The following is a 26240-nucleotide window of genomic DNA, read 5'->3' on the forward strand; positions in this document are numbered from 1 at the left end:
AACAAGTATCTCAGCAGAATTCAAGAATTAGCTTCAAGAAAGCAATCCCAGTTCAATGGTTTCTTCTAAGATAAAAGTCGAAATCTGATACTTGAAACCTGATACTCTTCACACAAATTAACTAACTAATAAACAGACAAGCAAATAAACAAACAAACAAACACACAATTTGGTTTAAAACCAGGTTCATATCATTTATTTCTAATCCCAGATGCAAAAAGTATCAAGTGAGCTTCATCATGTTCTCATAAAATTAAAAAAAGTTGTTTTCTAAGATTTGAGGGTTCCCATCACATCCCTCATTCTGCAAGACATCAAAAATAACTGAAGAACCAGCACTCCTGCATTCACATACTGGGGAGATCAATACTTTCTTTCCTTTAGCTTCTGTCTTGAAGAGTCCATAACCATTTCTTCTGAAAACAGCTTGCAGCTTGCATTAGTATAGAGTCTATGATTTGGGTTCTTGAGAGGCCTGCGGGAAAAAAATATAAACAAGTTTCACATTTTCTACCAGGAAGTCCTAAAGTGTGACCATTCATATGACTCCTAATGAGTAGTACTGGTTTCTTGTGGTAAGGATGGTCCTAACTCAAGAGAATGTGGATGAAATCCTGGTTGGTACTGTGACCTCTCAAATGAAAATTATATAGGAATAGTACTGCACACTTGTCAGTCTGAAGTTAATTCTTTTACGATGAAACCATAATAATTATTATAGATGAAGGACGTATTTTGCTGTAGAAAGTGGTTCTACAATATTTTGTAGCTCTTCAGCGTCTGGAGGAGATATTCGAATGAAAGCTACTGAACAGTACTTTCCTGTGTTGCTGTTTATTATGCTGTACAGGATGGTTCTGCCTTTTGAGTCTGTGGATGAAATCCTAAAATGTGACCATTCAAATGAAAGGTACTGAGCAGTACTTTTTTGTGGTGCTATTTATTATGTTGTACAAGGTGGTTCTAACTTTTTACTCTGTGGATGACATCCTAAAGTGTGACCATTCATAGCAGCACTCACCAATTGTGACAACTCCACACAACTGAGAAACTCCCTGACTTGCTGTGAGCACTTCAAAGCTTGTGTTGGGTTCTGTTTGTAGCAGTTTAATACCTCATTCTTGAGATGCTGGCAAGCTGGGACCTTGGTCGGCTGGCTGCAATGATTAAAAAAAAAAACTGTAAGTTGTGACTTTATAAGATGAACTTGACATGAAACCAGCAGCTTGTTGCATTAAGCACCTACTGCTGTCATTGTGATTGGTGGTTTGAAGGAGTTTTCACATTCAATTGAGTGATGAAAATAATTCACATTTGCCTTGGTTTTGCTTTACTGTACTCTCTGATTGCTCATCAAAACTTGCGCCATTTTCTCAACAAATGAGAATCACAAATGAGAAGCAAATTAAACCAAAATCAATCACGACTTGCATGCTGTTAAGTGCATGCATTTCACAACCCTTGCACCAGTTACATTTTCTTTGCTTAATATTCTGATTGCTTCATTGTACTGTTTATGTCTGTGAAGATTGGCCAGAACAATTACTTTAGTTTTGGTTTTAAGACATATTTCAGTTGAAACTGCTCTTCAATGATAAAAAATCTCAGAAAACCAAGGATTAACCAATCATTATTTTTTCACTGTAGTCAAGCATCAATAGGCCATTTTACAGTTGTACGCTAAGTGACCTGGCCTTGGTTTGTAAGCGAGGCTGGGGGTGACCTTGTTTTGATACAAACCTCACTGCTTTTCATATGTAGATCATGCTGTTCTTATGCTAACTAGTTTGCATTTACATATGAAAAGCAGCAAGGTCTGTATCAAAACAAGGTCAACCCCAGCCTCGCTTCCAATCCAAGGCCAGGTCACTTAGCACACAACTGTAAAATGGCCTATTAAGCAAGCATGTCAAAAAGACGTTTAGTGCAAGGTAATCAAAGATTACATTCTCAATGAATATATGAAACATCATATATTGAACTGGGGATGAAAGATTAGATAGAAGAAAGATCCTCGCAGTTAGTACACAACTTAAGCAGTTGCGAAAAGAAAGCCCGAAAAAAATTCAGGCTTTGAACGGGATTCTCAAACTGTATTTTCACTCACCTGAACTTTCGTTTGGTTTCTTCCACTGCTTGATTAAATTTTCCAATGGTTATTTCTTCTTTATCTACAACCTAAAAAGGAAAAATTTTACGTACAGGGTAAGGCTGCATTAGATAAAAGCACATGTGAAATGTACATTTGAAAACTGGTAGGGTGGGTCTATAACTATTAAACAACGGAGAGGTGACCGTTAGTTTGGAATTTCTTCAGAGCTTCTTGTCATCATCACTTGATTTCAGGTATAAAAGCAACAACAGGTCAAAAGAATGTTTATAGGACAGTATAAGGAGGCTTACCAGAAGGGAGTCTAATTATCACATTTCATTCTTTTCCTACCTTGTTCTTCAATGCATTTATTTCCTCTTGAAGTTTGTTTTCTCTGACAATATATTCAGCATCCTTCTCCTCCATAGCTTTTCTCCAATGGCTTTCTATTTCTTGTGCATCACTATCTCCAACATGTAGTATACCTCTGTTTTCTTTCAATCTCTTGATTTCAACCTGTCTTCCCTGAGACAATAAAATTGTTCTTGTAACACAGAGCAGAACAAAACTCTGATTTCAAAAAAGTTAAACCAGATAAAAACTTGGCTTAGTCCAAATACAGAAAAGAATAACCTTTTCTCTGGAGAATTCAAGAGTTCCCAAATTTCTTATGTTGAAAAATTTTACAACACACTGCTCAACAACAACAAAAGTTGGTCACCTCATCATAAGCACCCTGCATGAACTCCTGAAAATGTTCATGTTGATGTTTTAGCCTGGCTTTTTCCTGCTGCAGTTCTTGCCATAAGTTGTTGATATCCTCTGGCGAGTTATGAGAGGAAAATAAAAGTCAAAGTTTAAATGACCCCAACACATACTTTTTATTCCGTATTTGACTACACCTAGCATACGATATTTTTTTGCATCTGACTGTTTGCCCTAGTGGTAAAACATCACAAAGATCTGTGGAAGATTTTACTGTAAGATTTTACCTCTTAAGATTTTTACTTCTTTTTACCTCTGTAAGATTTTACCTCTTAGTGACTTTTATCAAGTGACTAAAGATCATGGATTACCATCAGATCACGCAAAGATGGAATTGTGACAGGATGTCCTGATAGACTGACAGAAATTTGTAACCGCAATGCATTTTCGAGAAAACATCCTATACCATTCGCATGGAAGGTCCCTTGGTTTGGACCTCCTTCCTGACCCCTCTGGGGTAGGAAGCCTATGTTGTCCAAACTAAAACACCTCCATCTCCGAAGTTCCCATGACCTTCTTCTATGATGGGCGGGGGGGGGGGGGAGGGTGGGGTGAAAGGTTGTTATAGATATTTTCTTGAGCTACACAATCTATGTTGATCAAGTGGTCTAAGATTATCATAGAATTCTTATGCATTTCAGAATAATTTAGTGTTTATCAATCATGCTTATATTCTGATAAGTTCATCACCTTGGGAAACTTCTTCATCACCTTTTAGAGGCAAGTCCTCCAGGCCCCTAAGGCGTCGCACCACTCTTTCTGTAACCTAGGAATAATACATGAGGCATGAATTCAAGCCATCATGGGCACCTACTTTTCAGACATAACACACCTAAAGGGGTGGTCAGAATACTCTAAAGTAGATGGCTGCCTTTGAAAAGTAACCAAATGGCTTAATACAAAGGAATGCTATGTAGGCCAAGCTAGCGAAGAAGGTGGTGACATTTGCCAGTAGCTGACTATTTTTGAGATCCCAATATCTACCACTGTTAAGCCAAGAGGAGAGGGGGATGGGGGGCGGGGGGAATTCCATGTGAGAGGTGTTTTCATTTATGCCTCAGCAACATATTACCAACAACCCCAACACTTGTGGTCAATGATGATGACAGCCAAGAACATAATTAACCATTTCAAGTACAAGGGCGTCAATTATTACTGCTTTTTCCGACTTTGTGTTTTTCATGTGGTCTTGTGAGAGGCTTTACGCTGGGCTGATGAGAAGAGTGGTATTTTCAGTATTAACCCGACGATATCAATCAATGAAAATCAATAATCGATGAAAATCAATATAATCGATAATAATCAATTGATTGGTATTGGAAATCAATAGAAATCGAAGCCCAAAAGTTGAGTGAGTTTCGATTTTCATTGATTATGATCAATTTGCATTGATTAGTATTGATTATCATTGATTATTCAAATCTCGGTTTCCTTTTCAATAAAACGCATCACATGAATTGACAAATGATTTTAATAAGTTTATTTGTTCAAATAGATATCATAACTAAATGTATCCTTTAATTTTAGCATCATAGTATTATTTATTAATTTTTTAAAATGAGTGATGGTCTCAAAACAACAACATTTTTATTCCTTTTTCCTATATTTTCTTCCTCCAACTCAAGTGTGGTGCAATCGGATTACCACAGGGTGCAAAATTCCGTCGTATATGTATATATGACGCGTGACGTGTATATGTCGTTAGATCAATCAAAGGTCAGGTTTTACTCAGATACCATTGCATAACCAACTATTGATTATCTATAAAAATTAATAAAAATCAATAAAATTAAGCAAGTCGGTGAGTGAGTTTCGAATTCTATTGATTGGTTGAACCAATCAATAAATTATTATTGATTATTATTGATTATATTGATTGCAATCAATGATTGATTTTCATTGATTGATATCGCCGGGAGATTTTAAGACCAAACTGCCCAAATTTTCATATTATTCCTTGCTGGAGCTGACATTCGCTTGGGTCTCTGTATTAATTTTGACCTGGAATTTCTTGTCTTTCCACTAGTTTTACTTTCCTCGTTTCGTTAGCAAAAGGAAAGTTTCTGTAGCATAATGATCAGATATATTGCACCCGAGCACGGAGCACTCCACCGGTAAATATTCAATTTTGTTTATTAAAGTACAACTTACTGTTACTATTCCTGCAGCTTCACCTTCTTCTGGCCTTTCAACTGTCAATCTCTTCGTAGATTCACTGCTTCCCATCGTTTTCCACTGAGAATTGTCCAATTCCTTCGCACATTTATTAATACATTCGTCCTAAGATGGCCGCCATGATGGATTGCAGCAAACGCCCGAGATATTAGACGTACAGCGGCTACAATTATCACCATAACAACGGTTTCTGGATTCTGGAACTATTTCGCGGAAAAAAACTCTTCTAAAGGCTTTTCGATTACAGGATTTCACGAAAACATTGTGTCTTAATTTACATTTTTCTTTATCCGTATAAACCGCGATGAGCAATTCGAACCCTTTGAGGCAATCAGGATGCAGGCGAACCGTGAGCATGGAGACAATTGCGCGACACCATGATATACAAGAACGACGATGGCAAGGCAAGCGTGAAGCGTACAAAAGACGAAACGAAACGTACGTCAAAACGATGTACGGATCTCCAGAAGAAAAGGAGCGAGTTAAGTGAGTTAAATTTGGTTTTATAGCCAGTGTCATTGATCTAGGCCGTAAAACACTTTGTGACCCTCTTGTACAAGTGGTAAAGAATCAAACAAAGCAGTAATTATAACTTCATCAATTTTAAGTGTCGCACCATCTTGCTAGCTATCCAGTCTTAAAAACAGCTGTTTATCGCTCGTTTAAGTACTGCAAGAGAAGTCAATACCAACCTCTTGTTATTTATAAATGTTTGCAGATAGTTTGTTTGAATACATCATGAGAGAATCTATTCGATTTCGCTTATAGTAGGATAACAAGTTTAACAACTTCTTTTGTTTACGTTTATTCCAGACATTCCTAGTTCTCGATCATAGCCTTCTACGGAGAAGGATAGGGATCCCAACAAGTTCTACTATCTACAATATGCCGTATTTATAGGCGCCATGCCTTTAGTGTGACCCGCTTTTAATTTCTGGTGCTTTCTGTACTCTACTGTAATGGTTTGGTTCATCAGAGAAAGTTCAACGCAACCCTCCTAGTTCCTCCACCAACTTCCTGATGGAGAGTGGGGTTGGGAGGGGGGGGGGGGAGGGGGCTGAGGTTACTGGAATTCCCTATAATAACTTAAAGCTATTTTTCTGGATAGAAGGGGCTTATCATGAACAGTATTCTTGTGCAGATACAATCATGAAAATTATTGAAAATTTCTGCCTCTAGGCAATTGGGAAGGACGGCTTTGTTGCAACAAATGAGAGAAAAGGACACGGCTGACAAAAATGCAATGGTTGAGAAGACAAAAGAAAGTGATTTTGCCATCAATTATGACAGGATCTGCCTGCAGCAGGACAAGGAAGACAGAATTAACAAAGAAAAATATCTACAACAGTTTAGGAATGAGAACAAAAGGGTACCATTTTAATCTTTGTTTGGTTAATAACATTGTGGTGTAGAAGTCCATTATAAGCACAGTTTTAGTATCCCACAAGCCCCAGATTGCGAGGAATATAATCCGGACTATAAGCCTTCTACTTCTACTAATAAGCTGATGTACCTAGAATTTTTGTCATCATCATTATTATCATCATCTTCATCATTGTTGTCCTCAACATCATTATCATCATCATCATCATCATCACCATCATCATCATCAATATTCTCCTAGTGAAGAGTTGGGCTGCATGCTCTCTCCTTCCAACATCTGCTGCTGATGCTGCCTGTACCCACATTTGTAGTCTTCTGTCCTTTACCTCTCCTTTCCATTGTCCTTCTCCACATCTCCTGTGGACAACCTTATTAATTTCCTCTTTCCTTCTGGTATACCCAGGTGAGATGTTGGGGCTCATTTTGGGAGGAATTATTGGAGAGCATTTTACATTTTAAATTGGCTGAGTTTGACAATAAAAAATGGGGTGAAACACTACCAGCTTACAACAACTCTTTTTTGTTTGGGGAGGGGGAAGTAGTCCCCCACGCAGCCATTCTTTGCCTTGTCATGCAACTTTGTGTGCCAAGGCAAAGAACAGTTGAGTGGGAGACTGGCAGGGGGCTTAAATTCAAAATTTATGTTAGGGGATGAAGTATGTAACTTGGCCTAAATTATGATTGGTGTGGCACTTCATCTTTTAAGGGATTATTGAGATATTTGTTGATTGCTTATTTTTATTGGTTTCTTAGTTGATGGAGCTTCGTGCAGAACAGCAGAAAAATGAAAGACAAGCCAAGCATCTAGAAGAGAGAAATCTGCTTCAACAAAGCCCAATCAACTGGAGCAAAACTCTGCACTGACAACAGCTGTTTCAATGAATTCCACTGTATTCAGCGACTGCCCAAAGAAACTACTTAATAATTTATATTAATTTGAAAGTTAGAGGCAGGGCAGTTCATGGTGCAGTAGATGGCAACAAACAACAAGAGGACTGCTTCAACAAACAGTACAGCCTTGTAATAATTATTTTATTGAGCCTTCGTTTTCTACTATCAGATAATTATATTTTTTACTACTTCTTGGTTTGTGATGTTGTCAAAAGGTGTGTTACTACATGATCTTGTGGCTTTGAAGTTTTGACAAATTTTAAGTACATACATGTCGAATTGAAAACACATAAAAAGAACAAACAGTTCTTATGGATTTTTCTCACATCAGATATTATTCATAGAAGATTTGTCAATGAGTGGATTATTACTTGTAAATAATTACTACAAATTGCTAAATGTAAGTACTGAACTGTCAGTTACCTTTGGTCTCAAGTCTAGAGTCTGTATGATTGATAGTTAAATGTTACATACAATATGTACACAAAATAAATTTTCTGAAGAAAGTTATGTTTGTCCAGACATTGTCTTAATAAACGCTTTTGTTGTTGTTGTTGTTGTTATTAATTTTCTTTTGCTGTGCATCAATGCTACAAAAAACAGTAAGTCATTGGACAAATGTTTGTCCAAAATAAAAGCCCATTTCCTCAACAGAATTTAATATTACATTCCCGAGTTAAGCCGTATACAATTTCTGAACAATTCTCTCGGATGTACATGTAAGTGACTACCTGCATCTGTATGTATATAGAAAATGTCCTTTCAAGAAAACTACAATGTTTCTTTTCTGTGGTATTAACCAATTAAGAGTATTATTACTTCCCCCAATGGGATGCTAGTCCTCTTACAATGTTTCTACAGCTCGTAAGCTCTCCACCTACTCTGTACGGGTGATTATTTCCCGTCGAACTTCACTGGAACAATTCAACCAGGAAGGAGAAGTCCTCAGCCTTTGCTTCTGCTACTTTTGATACTGGCTGCCGAATACGACACATCTCTAGAATGCTGCTGGTTTATGAACGTGCTGAGATTAACAGGCTGCTGAGGGAAGCTAGCCTGGTTGTGACAAAATTAATATGGAAAAATCTGTATACACATCCATGGAACTTTAAAATTTCCATCTTGACTGCTGTATAAAGTACAGTGGTCCAGCTTCTGAGGTGTGTAGTGAGTCATCTATCCTTCGTCCATGTTGGGATCTTGCTGTTCCTGTGCGCCACTTGCAGAACCAGCAACCTACAATTTTTATAAGGCAGCAAAATGACATTATGCTAGGATAGGACCTCAATTTTTCTATTGTTCCCTTTTCTCCTGAAGGGAAAGTTTTAGTAAATACTAATCATTTGAGTGTGTAAAATAATGTAACATTCAAAAGAAACCTTATGAGCAGTGATTTTCCTTAACGTGGCACTGAGCTGTTTATTATGCTGTTCAAGGTGGTTCTAACCTTTGAGTCTGTGGATGAAATCCTAAAGTGTGACCATTGAAATGAAAGCTACTGAGCAGTATTTTCCTGTAGTGCTGTTTATTATGCTGAAAATGAATGTCCTTACTTCTGAACCTTGGGTGTGACCATACAAAGAAAGTCATTGACCGGGCTACTTTTGTGTAGGGGTATTGTCTTTGGTTTTTAATATTTTGCAAAATAAATACTAAGGTATTTTCCTTTGGTTTAGCCAGCCTAGCAAGTTGAGGGAATCAAACTATTAAACTTGTTATAAAATACAGGTAAGGCTTTCTTTAGTTTGTAAGAAGCAATGTTTTTTTTCCTTACTTCTTCTTTTTCCTTCTCGGCCTTTTCTTTTTCAACCAGAAAAACCCTGGTCATTTCCAGTGTCTTTGTAGTGTTGCATCTGTACTTTAACTGTTTTGTTCCCTGATCATCATTAGATTCTGAAAATATCAATAAAAACAGTCAATATACATGACTGCATAACTGTCCAGACTGAAAAGTAAAATTGCATTTAAGCACCTGGCTCATCCTAACGACAGAAACAGAATCGGAGTCGGAATCAGAAGAATCTTCTGATCTAGTGTCAATCAATGCAATGGAAGCCTGACTTTCATTCAAAATGGCGGAAGGACGCCATGTTTTCCATTCTAAAGGGATTTGGAATAAGTTATGTGGTTGGTTGATTCTTCAGCTTGCACTTCGGATCAAGAACAACCAGTTCACACTTCTTCGCAAGTGACAATCAGAAGCGGAATCAAAAGAAAAAGGAAATGTTCTGATCCTTGTGATTCTGATTCCATCAAGCTTACAATTATTGCGATTGAGTCTTTATTTTTTGATTCACACTTGAACTAAAGGTTCCTTATGCTTCCGATTCCACTTCTAATTCTGTCGGCAGTGAGAACCAGGCCTAAGTGGTTGTCATGGCTGGAGCTTAACCCAGTTTCTGTAGCAGGAAGCAAATAGGAATACTGCTACTTTCCCTCCTAAATGGATCCTAGTCTATTATAGGGTTACCCCGGCCAGCAGTATGTAGCCAGTACCTACAGCTGTATTTATACACCTGGACCCGGTTGTTCGAAAGCTGATTGATGCTAATTACCAACCCAGATTAAAAGTTAACTGAGGTTTTCATTTTGCTCATTTAAAATGCTTTTAAAGTTTAACTTTAAGCTAATGAAAATGGCCAAGAAAAGTCTAAGTTACTGTATAACTGAGGGACAGAAATCTTTTGAAGAATCTGTATTGAGTAGCCCTAAAACTGGAATCAAAGTTCATGCTAACCCAGGAAACTACACAACAATGTAAGTCCAATAACTGAAAGTCTAGTTGAAAGTCTGCGCACTAAAAACTACACCACTATGTCTCCACAAAGACTGAAGAAGGCAAATGATAACTTTATTTGGTATGCTACAGGAGATACCCTTCCCTACATGTACAATAATAATTAACAATTATTAATAATTAACAATAATAATTAATTTTTAACACATACACACCTAGCTCTTCGAAAAATACATGGGTTCCAGTAGACTCTGTGAAAAATAATGAATAAATAACTTTAATACAAAAAGTATTGTTCTAGAAATGCCCATCCCCCCCAAGTCCAAATTCCAGGGGGGTTGTGTACATCAAAGGCTGGAATTCCAAGAGGGGTGAGGCTGGGGGATCTTAGAAGACAAGCTTCTTCCGAGGTGAATGTAATACTGGTACAGTGTACTATTGATATCAAAGGAAACAATTTACAGGCAGGTTACAAGTACCTTTGAACTCTCCAGTAAATGTGTAATTTCCAATCTGTAGCACAGGCTCATCAGAATCAATCTCCTGAAATGCAAAGATGTCCCGGATAACCCTAAGTCTATATCAGACTTCAAAATTACATGTATATAACTCAACAACAGGTCATTAAATTGTTAGCTGAGCTTGTGACCCTTGGAATCCTGTTAATATCATGAACACTGTGCAGATGCCAAATTATAATTTATTGTCGTAATGATTAATTGGGTCAGGCTTTTCAGATAAGAACATGACTACACTACCCTTCCAATATCTGTACAAACAAAGAAAGAGTTGCAGACTAAAAACAAGGTGGTCATACAGTTGTATAAACAAGGCGGTTGGCAGTCTGGGTTCTTTCGCATTTCTATACAGGTGTAAGTTAAATACTGAACTGGTCACAGGGCACAAGTGAGGACATCACATGATATCAAAAAACCAGCAAATGGATAGAAAACTCACCAAAAGTCGGCAATTGGCAGATTCGCAATCATACAAAAAATCATTGTCTATGACTCCTTTTAGTTGAATGAGAACAAGATGCTCCTGTAATTCAAAAAGAAAATTTTACTTACTATAGTAATGTTGAGGTTACAACTGTTTACAGTATTCCATGTGGCAATGGCCTTTGAATATAGCCACCTTGTATTGCTTCCAGCTACTAATTAGGGCACTCAGTGTCTTTCATTAGCTAGGATAATCCCTTGAAATGTGTTGTCTTCATGTACAGCCATCAAGCCCAATGGGAGCTGGTCATACTGCAGAGCTGTCATTAAGGGCTGTAACCCGTAACACCTGTTACAGCTGAATACCCTTGAAAGAACCTTGATGTTACGGCTGATCTTGATGGTTGAAGGGTCATTTTACTCAGAAATTAACAACACTGTTATGGGTGAGAAGCTTAATGCATCATGTGGCTGAAAACTTAATGACAGCTCTGTACTGTGTGTTCATGATATACCCGTGAAGGATGAATATCCCCCCCCCCCCCCCCCAGTTACTCATATATTCATATTCATTTATTTATTCTTCACAGGTATTCTTGGTTTTCACATGACATCATAAAAAACTGAAATTCATAACTAAACACAATTTTGGGTTTTTATCTTCATCACATAATTTATAAGAAAATCTAAATTTCCGTCGGATTGCTTGTTTTCAGCAGGATAGCATTCTTTGTTTTGAAAATAGAGCAGTTTGAATTTTAGATTTTTGCGCAGTGCGTGACAGAAGGATTGCTGCTCTAAACATGTCATGTACATGAAAACATCGATTCGCCTCGTGTTTTTTTTAAGTCTGATCAGCTAACATGTAATAGAAGTGTTAATGTCAATGTGTGAAAGTTCAGCAGAGAGAAGAAAGGCTTTGAAATAGCCAAGGTAAACTCCAGATGTTTTTGCTGGTTTCCGGCTGCCATGTTGGTGCCCATCAGACCAGGCACCAACATGGCGTCCCATACTAAACTCTGTAATTTTCCGTGGTACATTTTCTCGAATAACTCGATTAGGAGATATCGCACAGCCCTGTGGCTTTCACATGTTGTTTATGTATCACTCTTCTACAACATACCAATTTCTTGACTTAATCTATTGAATGGTTGAGGACTTTATTTTTTCACTTGCGTGACGATGTGTGAGGTGAAAACCACCTATATTACAAAGTCACAAATATTTGACCACCATCCCAGCTGGCTTAATAGCTCAAATGGTAGAGCACTGCACCGGCATTGCAGAGGTTCTGTGTTTGAATCCCGTTCAAGCCTCAAGTTAGTAAGTAAGTAAGTAAGTTTTAAGGTTTCCTTTTCGCAACTGCTGTAGTTGGCAAGAATATTTCTATGGATAAAACTAAAACTATGCACAAAGCCTCGCTTTCATAACGAGGTTCATAGCAAGTCTGGAAGACGTTGCGAGTAAGGCCCGCGAGGAGTATAAATTCACACGCGAGAAACACGCGCAAAATATCTGCTGATGAGGCGGGAAATGGAACATAGATCTAGATCTTGCAGTTCTGTCGTTTAACGCAAGAAAACGAAACAGCCACACTTTGAATAAATCTCTATTGTGAGTATTCTACCCACAAATTTTAGCGAAGAGAAAGAAAACGTTTTAAAACATATTCGCCCGCTGTCAGATCATACGTCCGTGAAAGTTTGGCATTTATAGCAGCTTTAGTGACAATCAGGCGTAATTAAAGGTATTTACCTCTTCTTCCCACTCTTCGTCGGACATAACGTTTCTTTAAAATCCACAAAATTATCCGAGCTTTGCAATAAAGATGAAAATCTCTGCCGAGATCTACAAAGCTCCAAGACGTTGAATGCATTTCACTGTAGAATTGCGAGGATCCTGGGGAGGAGTATCTATAGTAACCAGGCTCCACGCGCAGGGCGAAGAACGCCTGTCTGTTATCTAACTTCCTCTTTCTTTTTGTTATTCAATCAATAAGAGTTCCACGTTGGCAGCTTCTCGCTAGCGATCGAAAGAAAATCATGTATCGAACTCACGTAAGTGTTTTCTGTTAATGTTCAATTGTGCACTGATGTTTGTGTCTGATGTTAAAATTCCTGGTAAAACTACAAACTAAGGGTGCGTGGGACCGTGTTTGTAAAGGAATCATTTATTTACACGATTATTTATGAAATGAACCTAGAGCCTTCGTTCGCTCCGATTGGATAAAAATTATTTACCACAATTGTTTTCTTAAAGCGTAGAAGAATTATTATGAAAGAAATATAATTTTAATACGAGCGAAAGTTGAGGAAAACTCAAAACTACTTGGGAATATAAACACCACAGCACTTTGGCTTGCATTTTAATATTGCTCTGTCAGACTTCTACTGACAAGCCGTCACCATTCATTAATTAATTACGACTGATTATGGATATATGAGAGTGTTATAATTTTTCTTATAGTTCTTTATTTCTAAAAGTGTTCACATTAACAAAGTCCATGTCCAAAGTCTCTGTGAAACTGACAGCCAGAAACATTGATGGTCTCATAGTGCATTAAAAATTTGTCTCTTGAACCACTTACCAAATTCTGAACATGAAGACAGTTTAACCCCTCGATTAAGTCTTGATCACATTACATGTAGTGACATAAAACAATTTGGTCACACAAACATAAAATACACTTTATGTTAGTGTTATATGTAATTATGTAACCAAGTAGGCAACATGACAACATGCATGTAAGAACTGGAGCATGCATGTCATAACACATAAAGGCATAAGGACAAAACTGATCTTTTCTGTATGTTTTTTTGTTGTTGTGGTACAAGTGTAGAGCAGGCCTTATGCATACAAAAAAAGACAAGGCGGCTTAAGTTTCTAAAGAAACTGTGGTGCTGCAACAGTGGGGAGTGCAAACAAATGTTTGGTTTTATCAACAGCATTGATCAAGTAATTTGGCCTCCATAAGGAGATTTGAGGGCTGACATTAATATTTTCAAGCATTAGCTCTTGGTCAGAGTAAATCAGATGACTCTGACGAAGGGCTGGTGCTTTAAAAACACTCAGCTCTCAAATGTCTTAATGGTGACCAGATCACCTTTACTTTTCAACTTCATTGATAAAATGTAATATTCATTATGTGATACACAGTTCTTTAATTCTTTATATTGATTGCACAATCTGTTCTGTAGAACCCTGGTGCCCCTGGAATGCACAATATTGGAAGTGAATATGACAGCCACACAAGGGTTTCATACAAAGACAATCCAGGATTTTTTGGACAAATACAACAGAGTTTTGGTGCAACTCTGATAGGAATCCTTCTTGTTGTTATTTCATTTCCTGTCATCTATTGGAATGAGGTAAGAGTAATGACACAGTGTTTTCACTTACATATTGTTCCTTGGTATTCATCTGTGAGGAATGGATTTGTGCAACTGCTCAGTGTAGAGTGGCTTCATGTGAGTTCATGAATAATTAAAAAAAAAAGAAAACAAAAGTGTTGACTGTGCAAAAACAAAACAAAAAGAAATTGTGCATGATTCATTAGCTAACTTAAAGAGATTATTCATTTTTGTCTAGCACATGGGTATGTGACAAAAATGAAAAATGTACTGCTAAGAAAAAGGAACCTTTAGATGCAAAAAGTCAAAAAGTGAAATCTAGTGTTTTCTTTTACCTATTAGGCTTGAATGATCTCAGTAGTTTAGTGTTACAAAAGGTTCTCAAAACACTGTTCCAGTCATTGTGACTGTGCAGCCAGTTGTAATTGATACCCAATCAAATGCCTTGCATTAAATTAAATTAGGTACATCCTGTAGGATCTCTTGGCTGACACAGTATGATCCTTGCTGTAGGAGGGACTAACATATACATAATTTCATTTTCTATTTTGTTTCGTTTCAAGGGCAGAGCTGTTCAGACAGCACTATCATTGGATGAAGGTCTGAAACAAGTTGTTCCTCTTCGTCTTATTGATCGAATCAGTCCTGAGAATCAGGACAGGTTGGTCCACCTCACTGGCGTCCTGCAAACACCTATGGTGAGATTGTCTATTTTGCCCAGCAGGGAGGGAGGGCATTCATTTAATAGTGATGACAAAGGGGGAAGGGGCTGGGCTCATGGGAAATCTTTTAAAGAACCCTTAAAAGGTTTAACAGATTCTTGGGTATGGCTGAAATTCATTGACACTCCAGACCACAAGGTAGGAATTTTCACAACTGAAAGTTGATTCATTCTCTTTAATAAATTGTTTAGTGGTTTTGAAAAATTACATGACTAATGTACACTTGGCTAGCTAATGGACAGTCATATAAAACACCAGAAGCAGAACCAACCTATGGACTATAATAATCCCTAAAAGATGCAATGTTTGCCCCTGTCACCTTTTTGTAACCCCACCCCGTCCTGGGCTCCATTGTGGCTAGCCTGTTGTAAAAACCAATTTCCAGTTCTGTTGTGGATATCCAAATACCCTCTTCCTGTAGGGAATCTGTTAGCTTTTAATTTCTTCTCCCCCTCCCTCACTATTTCCCTTTACAATACAAATTCTGGCTTATGAGACACCCCCTCCCCCACCCTTGGAATTTCCAGTGGCCTAACCTGTTCCACGCTTTCAAATAGTGGAGAGAAGTGCAAAGAAAATTGCAATGTGAGTGAAAAATAGTCAGCAAGGAGACTGCAGAGAGAAGGCTCTGCAGTATCTTCTCGTTTATCCCCACTTGCAATATTTTTCCTAGCTGTTTTAATTTTCACTTCTCAATTTCCTTTGCAATTTTCAATTTTCTTTTGATCACTTCCCATTATCTGATCATGTGCAACAGGCTACCAGTGACCTTCATTGGGGCGACTATGGACATTTTCTTGAAATCTGAGTTGAAAGATAGTGAAATTATATAAGGGAGTAAGGAATACCCCCTCTGTGCACTAGCCAAGAACATGTTACACCCTCTTTACCATAATGGCAAAAACAAAAGATTGAGCTCCAGTTGTGGTACTTCATCACCCTTCTTCATTGCATTGCAATTTCATCTTTTCCTCTCTTTCTCATTTTTCAGGCTTTGAGTGACCCTGAGTATGGTGTGGCTGTAAGAGCTGTCAAACTCAGACGGAAGGTTGAAATGTATCAATGGGTTGAACATCAAAACACCAGGTAAACATGCAGACAGATGGGACTACTGTTGGTTTAAGGTGCCTCACTTTCATTGGGCGACCTGCACCATTTGTAATGTCTTACTTGGTTCAGGTCGAGAGGACAAAAGAATGAAAAACAGAACAATGCTCCCAACCCAAAAAAAAATGCAGCTGCAGGTTATAAGGGTCCAGTGGAAATAGAGCTTTTGAAGGGTGCAGGCCTACTGACTTTCATGAGATGAAGCTTAAATGTCTGATCAAAAATTTAGGTGACTTCTAAGAGGTTAGAACCAAGGAAACAAATTGCACGAAAATTTGGGAATTTTGGTTGCAAATCGGAAATGGGTGACAAAAGTTTTGGAAATGTATATCAGACAAAAACTGTTGGTACCTTTAATCTTGACGGTACCATTGCTGTTTTGCCCCCCTTTTCGTGAGAAAGGTTTTTTTTTTTTAAACAGGATTGGTGTTTTATTTGTTTGTTGTTGTTTTGTTGAGGTACATGTTAAGGTTAAGATTTTTGTGACTCATTTTACAGGGAGTATAATGACGGAGGACGAAAGAGAGTAGAAACAACATTTACATACTGTAAGTCGGGCGATCTACATTCATTAAAGGGGAAGTATCACGGGGACTTTGACCTTTTGTGGTGAAAATGGTGCGACAACAGCTTCACTTAGTTACAAAATAATTCTAGAAAACCAAGAAAATAAATCAACTGAACTCATGACCTGCTCTTGTGCATTTTGGAAACGAAAATGCTAGAATTTGAAAACAGCTAGCCTAACGTTTTTCAAGTTGCAGGCCATTCTAACCCAGTCCATCTGTGGCCAGCGACACTCATCGATAGTCTCTGAGTACACTGGGGTGACAATCTACAACCAATTTGAGCAATACTTTTAGGTTTCTGTTAAAAAAGAAAACGTTTTGGAGTTTTTGATATAACACCAAATTCCCGTGATACTTTCCCCTTAAAAAAAATCTAATGAAACATTTCAACAGAGTTATGTGAGCTTAAAGCAATACAGTAATAACAGGTGAAAATAAATTTGTATGGTTGACATCGAATGAGGAAAAACTTCCTCATATAATTATAGCTTGCAACTAAATAAGATCACTTTTGAATAACTTATGATGGACAGGTCGCTTTCATTTTTGGGGACAATGTTAAAGTGGTTCTGTTTTATGGCCACCTATTTTTTTACTGAAGCATTTGCTGGGATCTCTACAATTTAATCTTTGTTATTACAGGACCTTGAATCAGAAGTACCCAACGACCCTTTTATGGAAATTAATCGTATGGTTCACTAAACACTAGCTGTGCTTCCCTTCGTCGATCTTGGTTACTATTAACGTCCCTGGGAAAACAAAATACCCGCTCTTCACTGCCAGCGACCCTTAGGTGTCCAAGATCAAAGGCCTGTTTCAGGAGAATAAAAATACAACCTTGAAAGTGGTATTTTTGTTCTCCTGATTCTCAATTATCCCAGCGGACTATTTTCTTAATCCTGATGTTTCTACGAACTTAAAATATTGGAACTAAAATTCCGACTTTAATTCGTTGTCTGTTAACTGATGGGGCACACAAGTTAACAGAGAGTATACCAGGTTGAGATTGTTCAATTCTTTGAAATTTGTTTTTGCACAGCTATGGAGTGGAAAGATCACGTCGTTAAAAGTGATGGCTTTGATAACCCACATGGACATCAAAACCCTCACGACATGCCAGTGGAATCGTACACGAAGGAGGCAAAGCTTGTACAAGTTGGAACTTTTGCTTTATCAAAAGGTAACTTCATGCCGTAACTTGATTTGGAGTGTAATGCTGTGCGTGTGGGATCCATGTATTTGTTCGCGGAAGTTTGTTTTGCGCGTGCGAGGGTTAAAATTTGGTAAATTACAGCTGCTTATCTTGTAATTATTGTAATCTTCGGACGTTAAACTTCGGGCAAAAATACTACGGACGATTTCTTGGCGCATTTCGGCCGTTTTTTCTTTCTTTTTGCCCTTCGGGATAGTTTTTCTTCGTGTGCAAACGTTTTTCGACTTTACTTGACTTTATCGTAACCTTAAAGCATGCTAGAAACAGTTACTGCAAAAGACTTGAATTGAATTGAATTGAGACTAGGATAGTCTCTCTTCTTCTCAGTCAGGCAAAGAAAGGAGGTTTAGCAACAACGACAGCGACGGCAACGAGAACGTCAACAGGCTTAATAACCAAAACAACAACTCTGCACGTGCATTACACTTTTTGGTACATTTCTTTGCCGTCACTGCATGACAAGGACGTGAAATTTTATGGAGGACGTAAACACACGACGACGAATTTTTCTTTCTTTTTCTAAACTTGGGTGCGGTCTTCAAGAATTCGACTCCAGAAACTTTGAAATTTCACCTACCGTTTGACATTTAAAGCGAGTTGGAATCATTGCGACGACATCTGGAAAAAACGCGACGTCGCCGTCGTCGTTGCTAAAACTCCCTAGTGCAAGCAAAACACGCAAGCTTCTCCTGCGAGGATACGCGACACGCTGGACACAATTTTAGCGCCCGCGTGTTTTGCGCGCTCTTCCATGCCTGAGAAAATTAAGACCACTTGTAGTCCAATACACAGAACTGAGTTCACACCTTTTAACTATCATATGGTTTTGTTTTGTCTTATAAATACAGGGCTGATTGGGAAGATCGACAATTTTCAGCCGCTTTCTCCAAAGGATTTAATCCAAAGAGGACGAACGAGATATATCCACAATGGGATGTTTTATCACGCTGACGATCCGTTTCATCCTACGGTAAGGGTGCCACATTCATGAGAGAAAGTCTCTCACAGTGAGACTACTTACTTTGAAGAACAAATTAAAAAAATACAGAGTTAAACAAGTCTTGAACTCAGCAGCTGTTTACCGTTTACAAAAACAAAAAGATCCGGAAATTTCGGTGGTACTAGCTGGATAAATGGACACGGTATTTTGGCTTTTTCCAGTGGAATGAAAATTCCGAAAAGTAGTCCCTTTTTCACGGTTTGGACGTTCCGAATGGAAGTTTCGCATCTTTCATAACAGTCTCTTACTACTGAGGGGCTGTTTATTATGGAGGGAGGAAGATCCTAGCACTTGAAAGATCCGAGAAGGCGGAAAAACTTTCGTTTGCTTTACATGCAGAAATTTCGGCCGAAGTGGCCGAAGTTGGAAGGGGAGAAGGAAAAGAAGAATAACTGTCGGCCTTGAGCAGCTGAACGCCCGGCTGCCGCCATGTTTGTTCTTTTTTGTCCCTAGTACTAGGATCTTCCGAGCGAAAGCAGTGTACATGGTGCTAGGATCTTTTTCATATCTCTCGGCTAGGAAGGTCCTATCTCTAGGAAGATCCTAGCGCTAGGGCCAAGTACAATTGTTTGCATGTAAACTGAATAGAGAAAACATGTCAGTGGTGCTAGGATGATCCGCCTTCTAGGATCTTCCTAGTGCTAGGATCTTCCTCCCCCCATGTAAACAGCCCCTGACAAACCTGTGGCCTTCACATTCCAGATCAAATTGGAATTTGGAAATGTTGATTTTTGAGGAGAGGGGAAAACCGGAGTGCCCGGAGAAAAACCTCCCGGAGCAAGGACAAGATTAAGAAAATTAGAGAGCATTCCTGTTGTTCCTGACAAATCCTGGTCGTTGTTTATGTAATAAAGTTTATTATCGTATTATTTTTCAATCAGGTAGGGGATTTGAGAGTAAAGTTCTCTTTTGCTGGCCTGAGTGAGAAGTCTGGAGCGGGCTTAGGAGATCCAATGGAGGTAAAATGTCTGGGAAATCGAAAGTCTCTTTCAAAGTAATACGCTTTCGTATCAAACTACGTGAGTCTTTTTCTCTTAATAGTTATGTTATGCTTTCGGCTATTGTCCTCCCAAAAAAAGTGAAAACTATTTGAAAATTAGATTGCCCAAGCATTTTCAAAAGTAGAATGAAATCATCATTTACGATCATTTCTTTTCAATGTTTCCAAGTGGACCAGTCGAGAACAGACACACACAAAAAAAGGAAAACAAATACTATCTTGGAAATAAGGAATACATACCAGCTTGTATAATTGGTGTCTCATGTCAGAACACCGTTGATATTTGGGAATAAACAAACAAACAAACAAAAACTACGGGAGTAAGTGACGGAGATGCGTTGTGATTTTGAATCCGTTGGATGAAACAACCACTCCGAAAAAGTTCGTGAATTAGACGGCACGTGAAACGTACACTTTGGTATAAAATCCGTGCAATTCTCGGCACCTGCATCGAGCTGTAATTACTATGTAAAATTTCGTTCGAAAGCCGGGTTGCAGGTAAACAAAAACAAGTCTCCGACAGTTAACAAGAATATATTCTAAGCTCCCAGGCTTTTTGGGCATTAAAAGTATTTGCTTATGGTGATTCACGTCGACTTGACCTTCCGCGAGAGTTTTCGTTTTGAATGCTCGACGAATCTCTTTTTTGTTTTTTGTTTGGCGGGGTAGAACATGAAACAACTAAATCTCGGCATAAATTAATAAAAACTTCACGCAGAAACGACCCTTGTCCATTTAACCCTTTGGCTGCTAATATCAGAGAGCAAATTCTCCTATCTTGTCCCCACACGTTCCTTATGAAAATACCGGGAAAGAGGTTATTAAAATATCAAGAAAATTCACCTTGGGTGATCATATCGTTAATTCTCACGACCTCAGGGGTTAAATGAGCATTGGAGAAAGCAAGGAGAAATTTGAAGCTGATCACTGGTAGGGCTTTAAGAGTTAACGCCGACCACAGTCTGAAAAAGTCAACAGTTCGATGGTCAGTTTAAAAGCAAAAAGGTTATAAATGGTTACTGCTTGGCGAAATATTTAACAATTAGATTATTCGCTCTCGATTTCTATCGCGTGATAGTTGATGAGAGCGCAGCCCGAATCAGCTATCACGCATAGAAATCGAGAGCGAATAATCTAATTGTTATAGTATAAATCTACTAGTCGGTCAAAACTAAACAAGTAAAATATATATTCCCTAATCGCAGACACTTCGAAAACGCGACAAAGCGTCCGCCATTTTGTTGAAAACCGATACTCACTATCTATCACAGAATAGATAGCGAGTAGCGTGGCCAATCAGAGAACGGCATTCGTGATAGAACACTAGTAGATTTATACTAAACTATATTAGTATAAATCTACTAGTGTTCTATCACGAATGCCGTTCTCTGATTGGCTACGCTACTCGCTATCTATTCTGTGATAGATAGTGAGTAGCGGTTTTCAACAAAATGGCGGCCGCTTCGTCGCGTTTTCGAAGTGTCTGCGATGAGGAAATAGATAATTTTCTTGTTTAGTTTTGAACGACTAGTAGATTTATACTAAAACAATTAGATTATTCGCTCTCGATTTCTATGCGTGATAGTTGATCCGGGCTTCGCCCTCATCAACTATCACGCGATAGAAATCTCGAGCTCATAATCTAATTGTTAATTATATACTGGTGCAGGCAAAATCATATAAATGTCTTTGCTGTAAACACCGCTTTTCGCAAAAAGGTCCGATTCGGAAACGTTTCATTTCTTCTTATTTTTTACCATCTCCAGGTCAGTATTATTGCCCGACAGCACGATGCCACATTATCGCATTATCACACCAAATCAGGGGATACAATCGAACTGCTCTACCCTGGAGACATGAGTGCAGAGGTAAGATACAAAAGGTGCTTGGTGATTCTAATCGTGATGGTCTTGTGCTAAGTTTGTCAACTTTTGATCTAGACCCTTGTCGCTTCCATCATGCCGTTTCCATTAACAAAACCTTTCCTCCATTGTTGTGCTCTCTACCCAACTGTACAAACAAATATCGGCAAAAAACTGCAGTACAACGACCCGTCTATAAGTATATGTTTTCATTCCTTTCACATAACTAAAACTGCCACACTCACGCGTTTTCATTCGTTTCCTTTGTTCACACATGAACAATTGGAAACGGCTGGAATTAAAGCGCTGCTTTCTAGTCTAAGTGACTCTCATTTTGACGTTTTCGCTTTCAAAAACGTGCGTTTGCCGTCCAAACTTCCAAATGATAAATAGCCATTTTAAAAGAACTCTACTTTGTGCAGCGTCATTGAAAGTCTCCGTTCCGTTTGGGGCGCTTTCAATCATTTTTGTTTGTGAACTTGTGGATGGAGAGCCTAACCAGATGCAGGAAACAATTTGGTTTTGAAATAACGTCGATAGAAAACGAATACGCGCGGACGGGGATAAAGCAAATACAAGCAAGTACGTCTTTGATGGCTTCAGTAGTAATGCTACTCTCTTCGTGCTACTGGTACTAACAGGAGTAAAGGATCAGGAGTACGGACCAATAGACCCTTCTCCAAAATGGCGGCAACAAATTTGAATGAGTTAAAATTGAACTGAATGAAAAACTGATACCAGCACTGGAAAGACCACCTTTACTTTAGCAACCTTGCAATGTTTGAGCATATTAGGTGTTATATCAGCTTAGGAAATGTAAGATGAAATTTGACAAATTCACAGACGTTTGTATAACTGGGGGTATACGTCATACCCCCAATCATACAAATGTCTGTAAATTTTTCATTTTTCAACTTACATTTTCTCAGCTGATATTACACCTGATATGCTGAAACTTTGCAGGGCTTCTAAAGTAAAAGTGCTTCTCTTAGTGCTGGTATACGTTTTTAAATTTTTACTTATTTGAATTTTCGGCCGCCATTTTGGAGAAGGGTCTATTGAAACTTGTAAGGCCACAAGATGCTACCATCCCCCTTCCAATCACCCAATGATGCGAGGCGCTCAGTAAACGACTTTAAGATCCTTATTTAGTATCGTAGATAAATCTTTTGTTTTTGTTATCATTTTTTTCTGTAGGAGATTTTTGATGCTGAGCATTCTGCCAACACAGTTCTGACGTGGGTCTTGAGGGGGGTGGGGTGGGTTCTGATGTTCATTGGATTTCAAATGATGACCAGTATTCTTACAATGTTAGGTGAGTATCTGAGGCTTATGCAGTGCGTGCCTATACAACAAGTCCCTGAATTCGTACTTTACTTGGCATAGAGTAACAATTAATAGACTTGACAATAGCATAACAAAAAGACTCGGCACACGAGCACCCCCCTAGCGGAACGTGTAAAATGTGTTCATTTGATTAAGGTGGCTTTACAACTTTGCTTTACGACTTTACCTAGTTGCCTGGTTCAATCTGTTTCGGGTCACGTGGTCCGGCCGTTCGTCTCGGATACATTAAATACCGACCGCGAACTAGGCAAATTTAGACTATCCAATTTGCAATCAAGTTTCGTGACTCTTTGGGGAATAGATTCTTCCCTTATGATATGGGTTAGTTCGTCAACAAAATTCGTATGCACTGCCTCGTAGTCCCTTACAAAATGTTTTATTTTAGAGAAAAATCTTTGCTTCTTCAGGCCGAGAACCGCAACTGATGTATTACCCTTAAATGATTCTCCCTGGTATACATTATTTATATACCTAGACTTTCACTCAACAAAACGAGCACTGTGATTGGTTAATTCTTGGACATGTGCCCCTGATCAAATACAAATGTATCACGATCGGGATACAATTCCGCAGTTGTTGCCCTCTCAGTTGTTTGTTTGTTTGTTTGTTTTGCTGTGACTGTTGAAGGGAAAGTCTTGGGAAACACCAGGACTCTCGGGAAAACAAAACTAACTAGTTTCCCGAGGGACCATACATTAAGTGTATTATGGTTTACATAGGGTATAGGCTTATATTACCAACCTTGACCCAAAGTTTGGTCCATCTAAGGAAACACTCTCACTTTCTGAATTGAATTGATACTGTATGTAAATAAAGTTGACTCTACCTTCCTACTTGTTCTCTATTAGTCTCCTGGCTGCCTATTGTCCGTGAGCTTGTGGGCCTGGGTTTGACTATTCTCTGCCTGTGTCTCGCCACTTCCTTGTCCTTGGTTACCATAGCAATTGGCTGGATCGCTCACCGACCACTTGTGGGCCTGACATTGCTGGCAGCAGCCGCTGTACCCATTCTGTTATCCAGGCAGAGGGCACAGAACGTCAATCATCGCAAGAGTTGAATACAATGTTGAGAGAAACCGCTCTCACAAATGACATTTGGGCCGTTTTTCCATCGACTTCCTCGCGTCTACATTGGACTATATTGCGTTGCAAATGAGAGTTATCCCATACTCGAAGACCCTGCGGCAGATAACTGGGTCAGGAGAAAGTTAAAACGGGTAAGTTAACAAGAACGAAATACTTACCCGTTTTCACTTCCTCCTGGCCCAACTATCTGCCCCGGGGTCTTCGAGGATGGAGTTATCCACGAATTTAAAGAAGAAATTGAACTTGGATAATAAGTGCACAAATTTATTGTAGGTTGAAAAGACAAAGGGTGTAGTATAATTTTTTTGAACCGAGTAATATTTTATGCCACTCATTGTATGTATTGAAAGGAGAAAAAGGTTGTCTCTGCTTCGGCGTTTTTTCGTCCCGTTTTATAATCGTTAGACCTTCTGTTTGTCAATCTTGTCCGCGTGAAGCCAAGAATGAAGTACTCAACTATATAAGTCCACACATAATTCATAATAAGCCAGTGTCGCGTAGCCTGCGTGGCAGGCGCGTGAAAAATTTAAAGGGCGCGAAAAAAAAAGGCGTGGAGCACGAGGGAGGGAAACACGTGAGGGTGAAAGTAGCGCGTAGTCTCTCTCTCGCACGCGTGTGGCTCGCGCGCCCTACATTTTTCATGCGCCTGCCTCCGCCCCTCCCCTCCCCTCGAGAGTATTGATGTCGAACGATTAAGAAGTTCTATTAAAACTAAGTAATATGCAAAGGAAACAGCCTGTACAAATAACGATGCATTAGAACTTTCACTGGAAAGTAAAACTCGTTGATCTTTTTATTACGATGTAAATGGCTCACGTTTAAGATGTTACAATTATGTTTAGAATGGTCGGCGCTTATGCGGTACATGTTTTATTTACTTTGAAAAAAAACATAGTTAAAAGGTCGTTAAGGCTTCTAAAGTTGAACGTGATGACCTTTGATTTTGTTGTTACTTAACGATGTGCTTACCAATTATTTGATATAAGTAGGTAAATTATGATCATCCGGGTGAGTGTAGTCCTGAGAAGGACTATTTTTTTGACTGACGTTTCGACAACCTGAGCGGTAGTCACTTTGTAGTAAACGGTTCGCATGGTGTAAATGCGTCCATAACAAAAACATTTTTGTTGTATACTAATAAATAATAATTTCTTATTGTTAAAGCAAAATAATAAAACATGGTAACAACTTAGTTGTGTCATCTTTTACAATACCTACCCATAGGCATAATAAGAACACTCGCACCTGTGGTTACTATTTCTAACGATAACGCTGAAATTTCGCGAACCTTGTAATTCCCCAGCCTTCACAAAAACGGGTATGCAGAGTCCTCTTAGTTTGGTGGCCAAACACTTACCGTGGAACCCGAGGACCCTTAATAGATCGGTGCAATTATTTTTTCAGTTAAAACCACGGCTTGACACCGTATTACATCAATTATCGTTCAGGTTGAAATTCGATTCAAGCATTTAATAAAATGTAAAACTTTGTTTTATTTGCATATGAATGAAAACTAATTTTCATTATAAAACTTTGCACTTATTTGCAATTATTTTTCCAGTTAAAGCCACGGCTTGACTCCGTATCACATAAGATATCGTTCACGTTGAAATTCGATTCAAGCATTTAATAAAATGTGAAACTTTTAAAAGCTGAATAAATAGGCCATTTCCGAGTTGCTGTGAACCTCATTATGAAAGTAAGGCTAAGTGCGAAGCTTTTCATTTGAAAATTAGTTTTTTTTTTTACATTTGAATAAAAACTCATTTTCATAATAAAAACTGCACTTAGCCTCACTTTCATAATGAGGTTCAAAGCAACTCGGAAATGGCATAATGATAGACTGTGAGTAGTATCTCTTTTGCTCGAAAATCTACGAAGCCGCGGCCCGCGCTTCGAATTTCGTGCTTGCTCAAGCCGCCATCACACGTTGAAACTTTTAGCTGAAACTTGTGCGCAACGGCGTTGCGAAACAAGTTTCAGAAGGCGTTGCACCGTGTA

General features: G+C 38.6%; 4 protein-coding genes across 5 annotated transcripts; 2 read left to right on the forward strand and 2 right to left on the reverse strand.

Annotated features, from left to right (window-relative positions):
• Nucleotides 1–168: 168 nt before the first annotated feature.
• LOC146475699 (uncharacterized) lies at nt 169–5191 on the reverse strand. Of its 2 annotated transcripts, XR_014865801.1 has the most exons (8): nt 5009–5191; nt 3548–3623; nt 2814–2914; nt 2444–2617; nt 2108–2178; nt 1022–1157; nt 334–475; nt 169–298 (listed from the first exon to the last, which is right to left on the reverse strand). XR_014865801.1 is itself a non-coding variant. In XM_085115426.1 (7 exons), exons 1-7 carry the CDS (start codon nt 5081–5083, stop codon nt 452–454), a joined length of 657 nt encoding a protein of 218 aa, XP_084971552.1. In that variant the 5' UTR covers nt 5084–5191; the 3' UTR covers nt 169–451. The 2 variants fall into 2 exon arrangements, 1 of the variants encoding a protein (XP_084971552.1); XM_085115426.1 differs by having other exon boundaries at nt 169–475.
• Nucleotides 5192–5237: 46 nt separating this feature from the next.
• Nucleotides 5238–7859, forward strand: LOC146475700 (uncharacterized). Its single transcript, XM_085115431.1, has 3 exons — nt 5238–5518; nt 6212–6401; nt 7169–7859. Exons 1-3 carry the CDS (start codon nt 5337–5339, stop codon nt 7277–7279), a joined length of 483 nt encoding a protein of 160 aa, XP_084971557.1. The 5' UTR covers nt 5238–5336; the 3' UTR covers nt 7280–7859.
• On the reverse strand, nt 7429–12888 carry LOC146475701 (general transcription factor 3C polypeptide 6-like). Its single transcript, XM_085115432.1, has 6 exons — nt 12740–12888; nt 11001–11084; nt 10523–10586; nt 10259–10294; nt 9081–9199; nt 7429–8542 (listed from the first exon to the last, which is right to left on the reverse strand). Exons 1-6 carry the CDS (start codon nt 12764–12766, stop codon nt 8483–8485), a joined length of 390 nt encoding a protein of 129 aa, XP_084971558.1. The 5' UTR covers nt 12767–12888; the 3' UTR covers nt 7429–8482.
• A 33-nt stretch (nt 12889–12921) lies between these two features.
• LOC146475702 (transmembrane protein 43-like) lies at nt 12922–25431 on the forward strand. The gene is made up of 11 exons (XM_085115418.1): nt 12922–13041; nt 14182–14352; nt 14898–15032; nt 16048–16142; nt 16662–16711; nt 17772–17912; nt 18794–18915; nt 19827–19904; nt 21712–21813; nt 23005–23122; nt 24003–25431. Exons 1-11 carry the CDS (start codon nt 13027–13029, stop codon nt 24209–24211), a joined length of 1236 nt encoding a protein of 411 aa, XP_084971544.1. The 5' UTR covers nt 12922–13026; the 3' UTR covers nt 24212–25431.
• The last annotated feature ends 809 nt before the right edge of the window (nt 25432–26240 follow it).

This window comes from Pavona decussata, unplaced genomic scaffold (assembly GCF_977016875.1).
Source record: "Pavona decussata unplaced genomic scaffold, jaPavDecu1.1 SCAFFOLD_83, whole genome shotgun sequence".
Taxonomy (NCBI): Eukaryota; Metazoa; Cnidaria; class Anthozoa; order Scleractinia; family Agariciidae; genus Pavona; species Pavona decussata.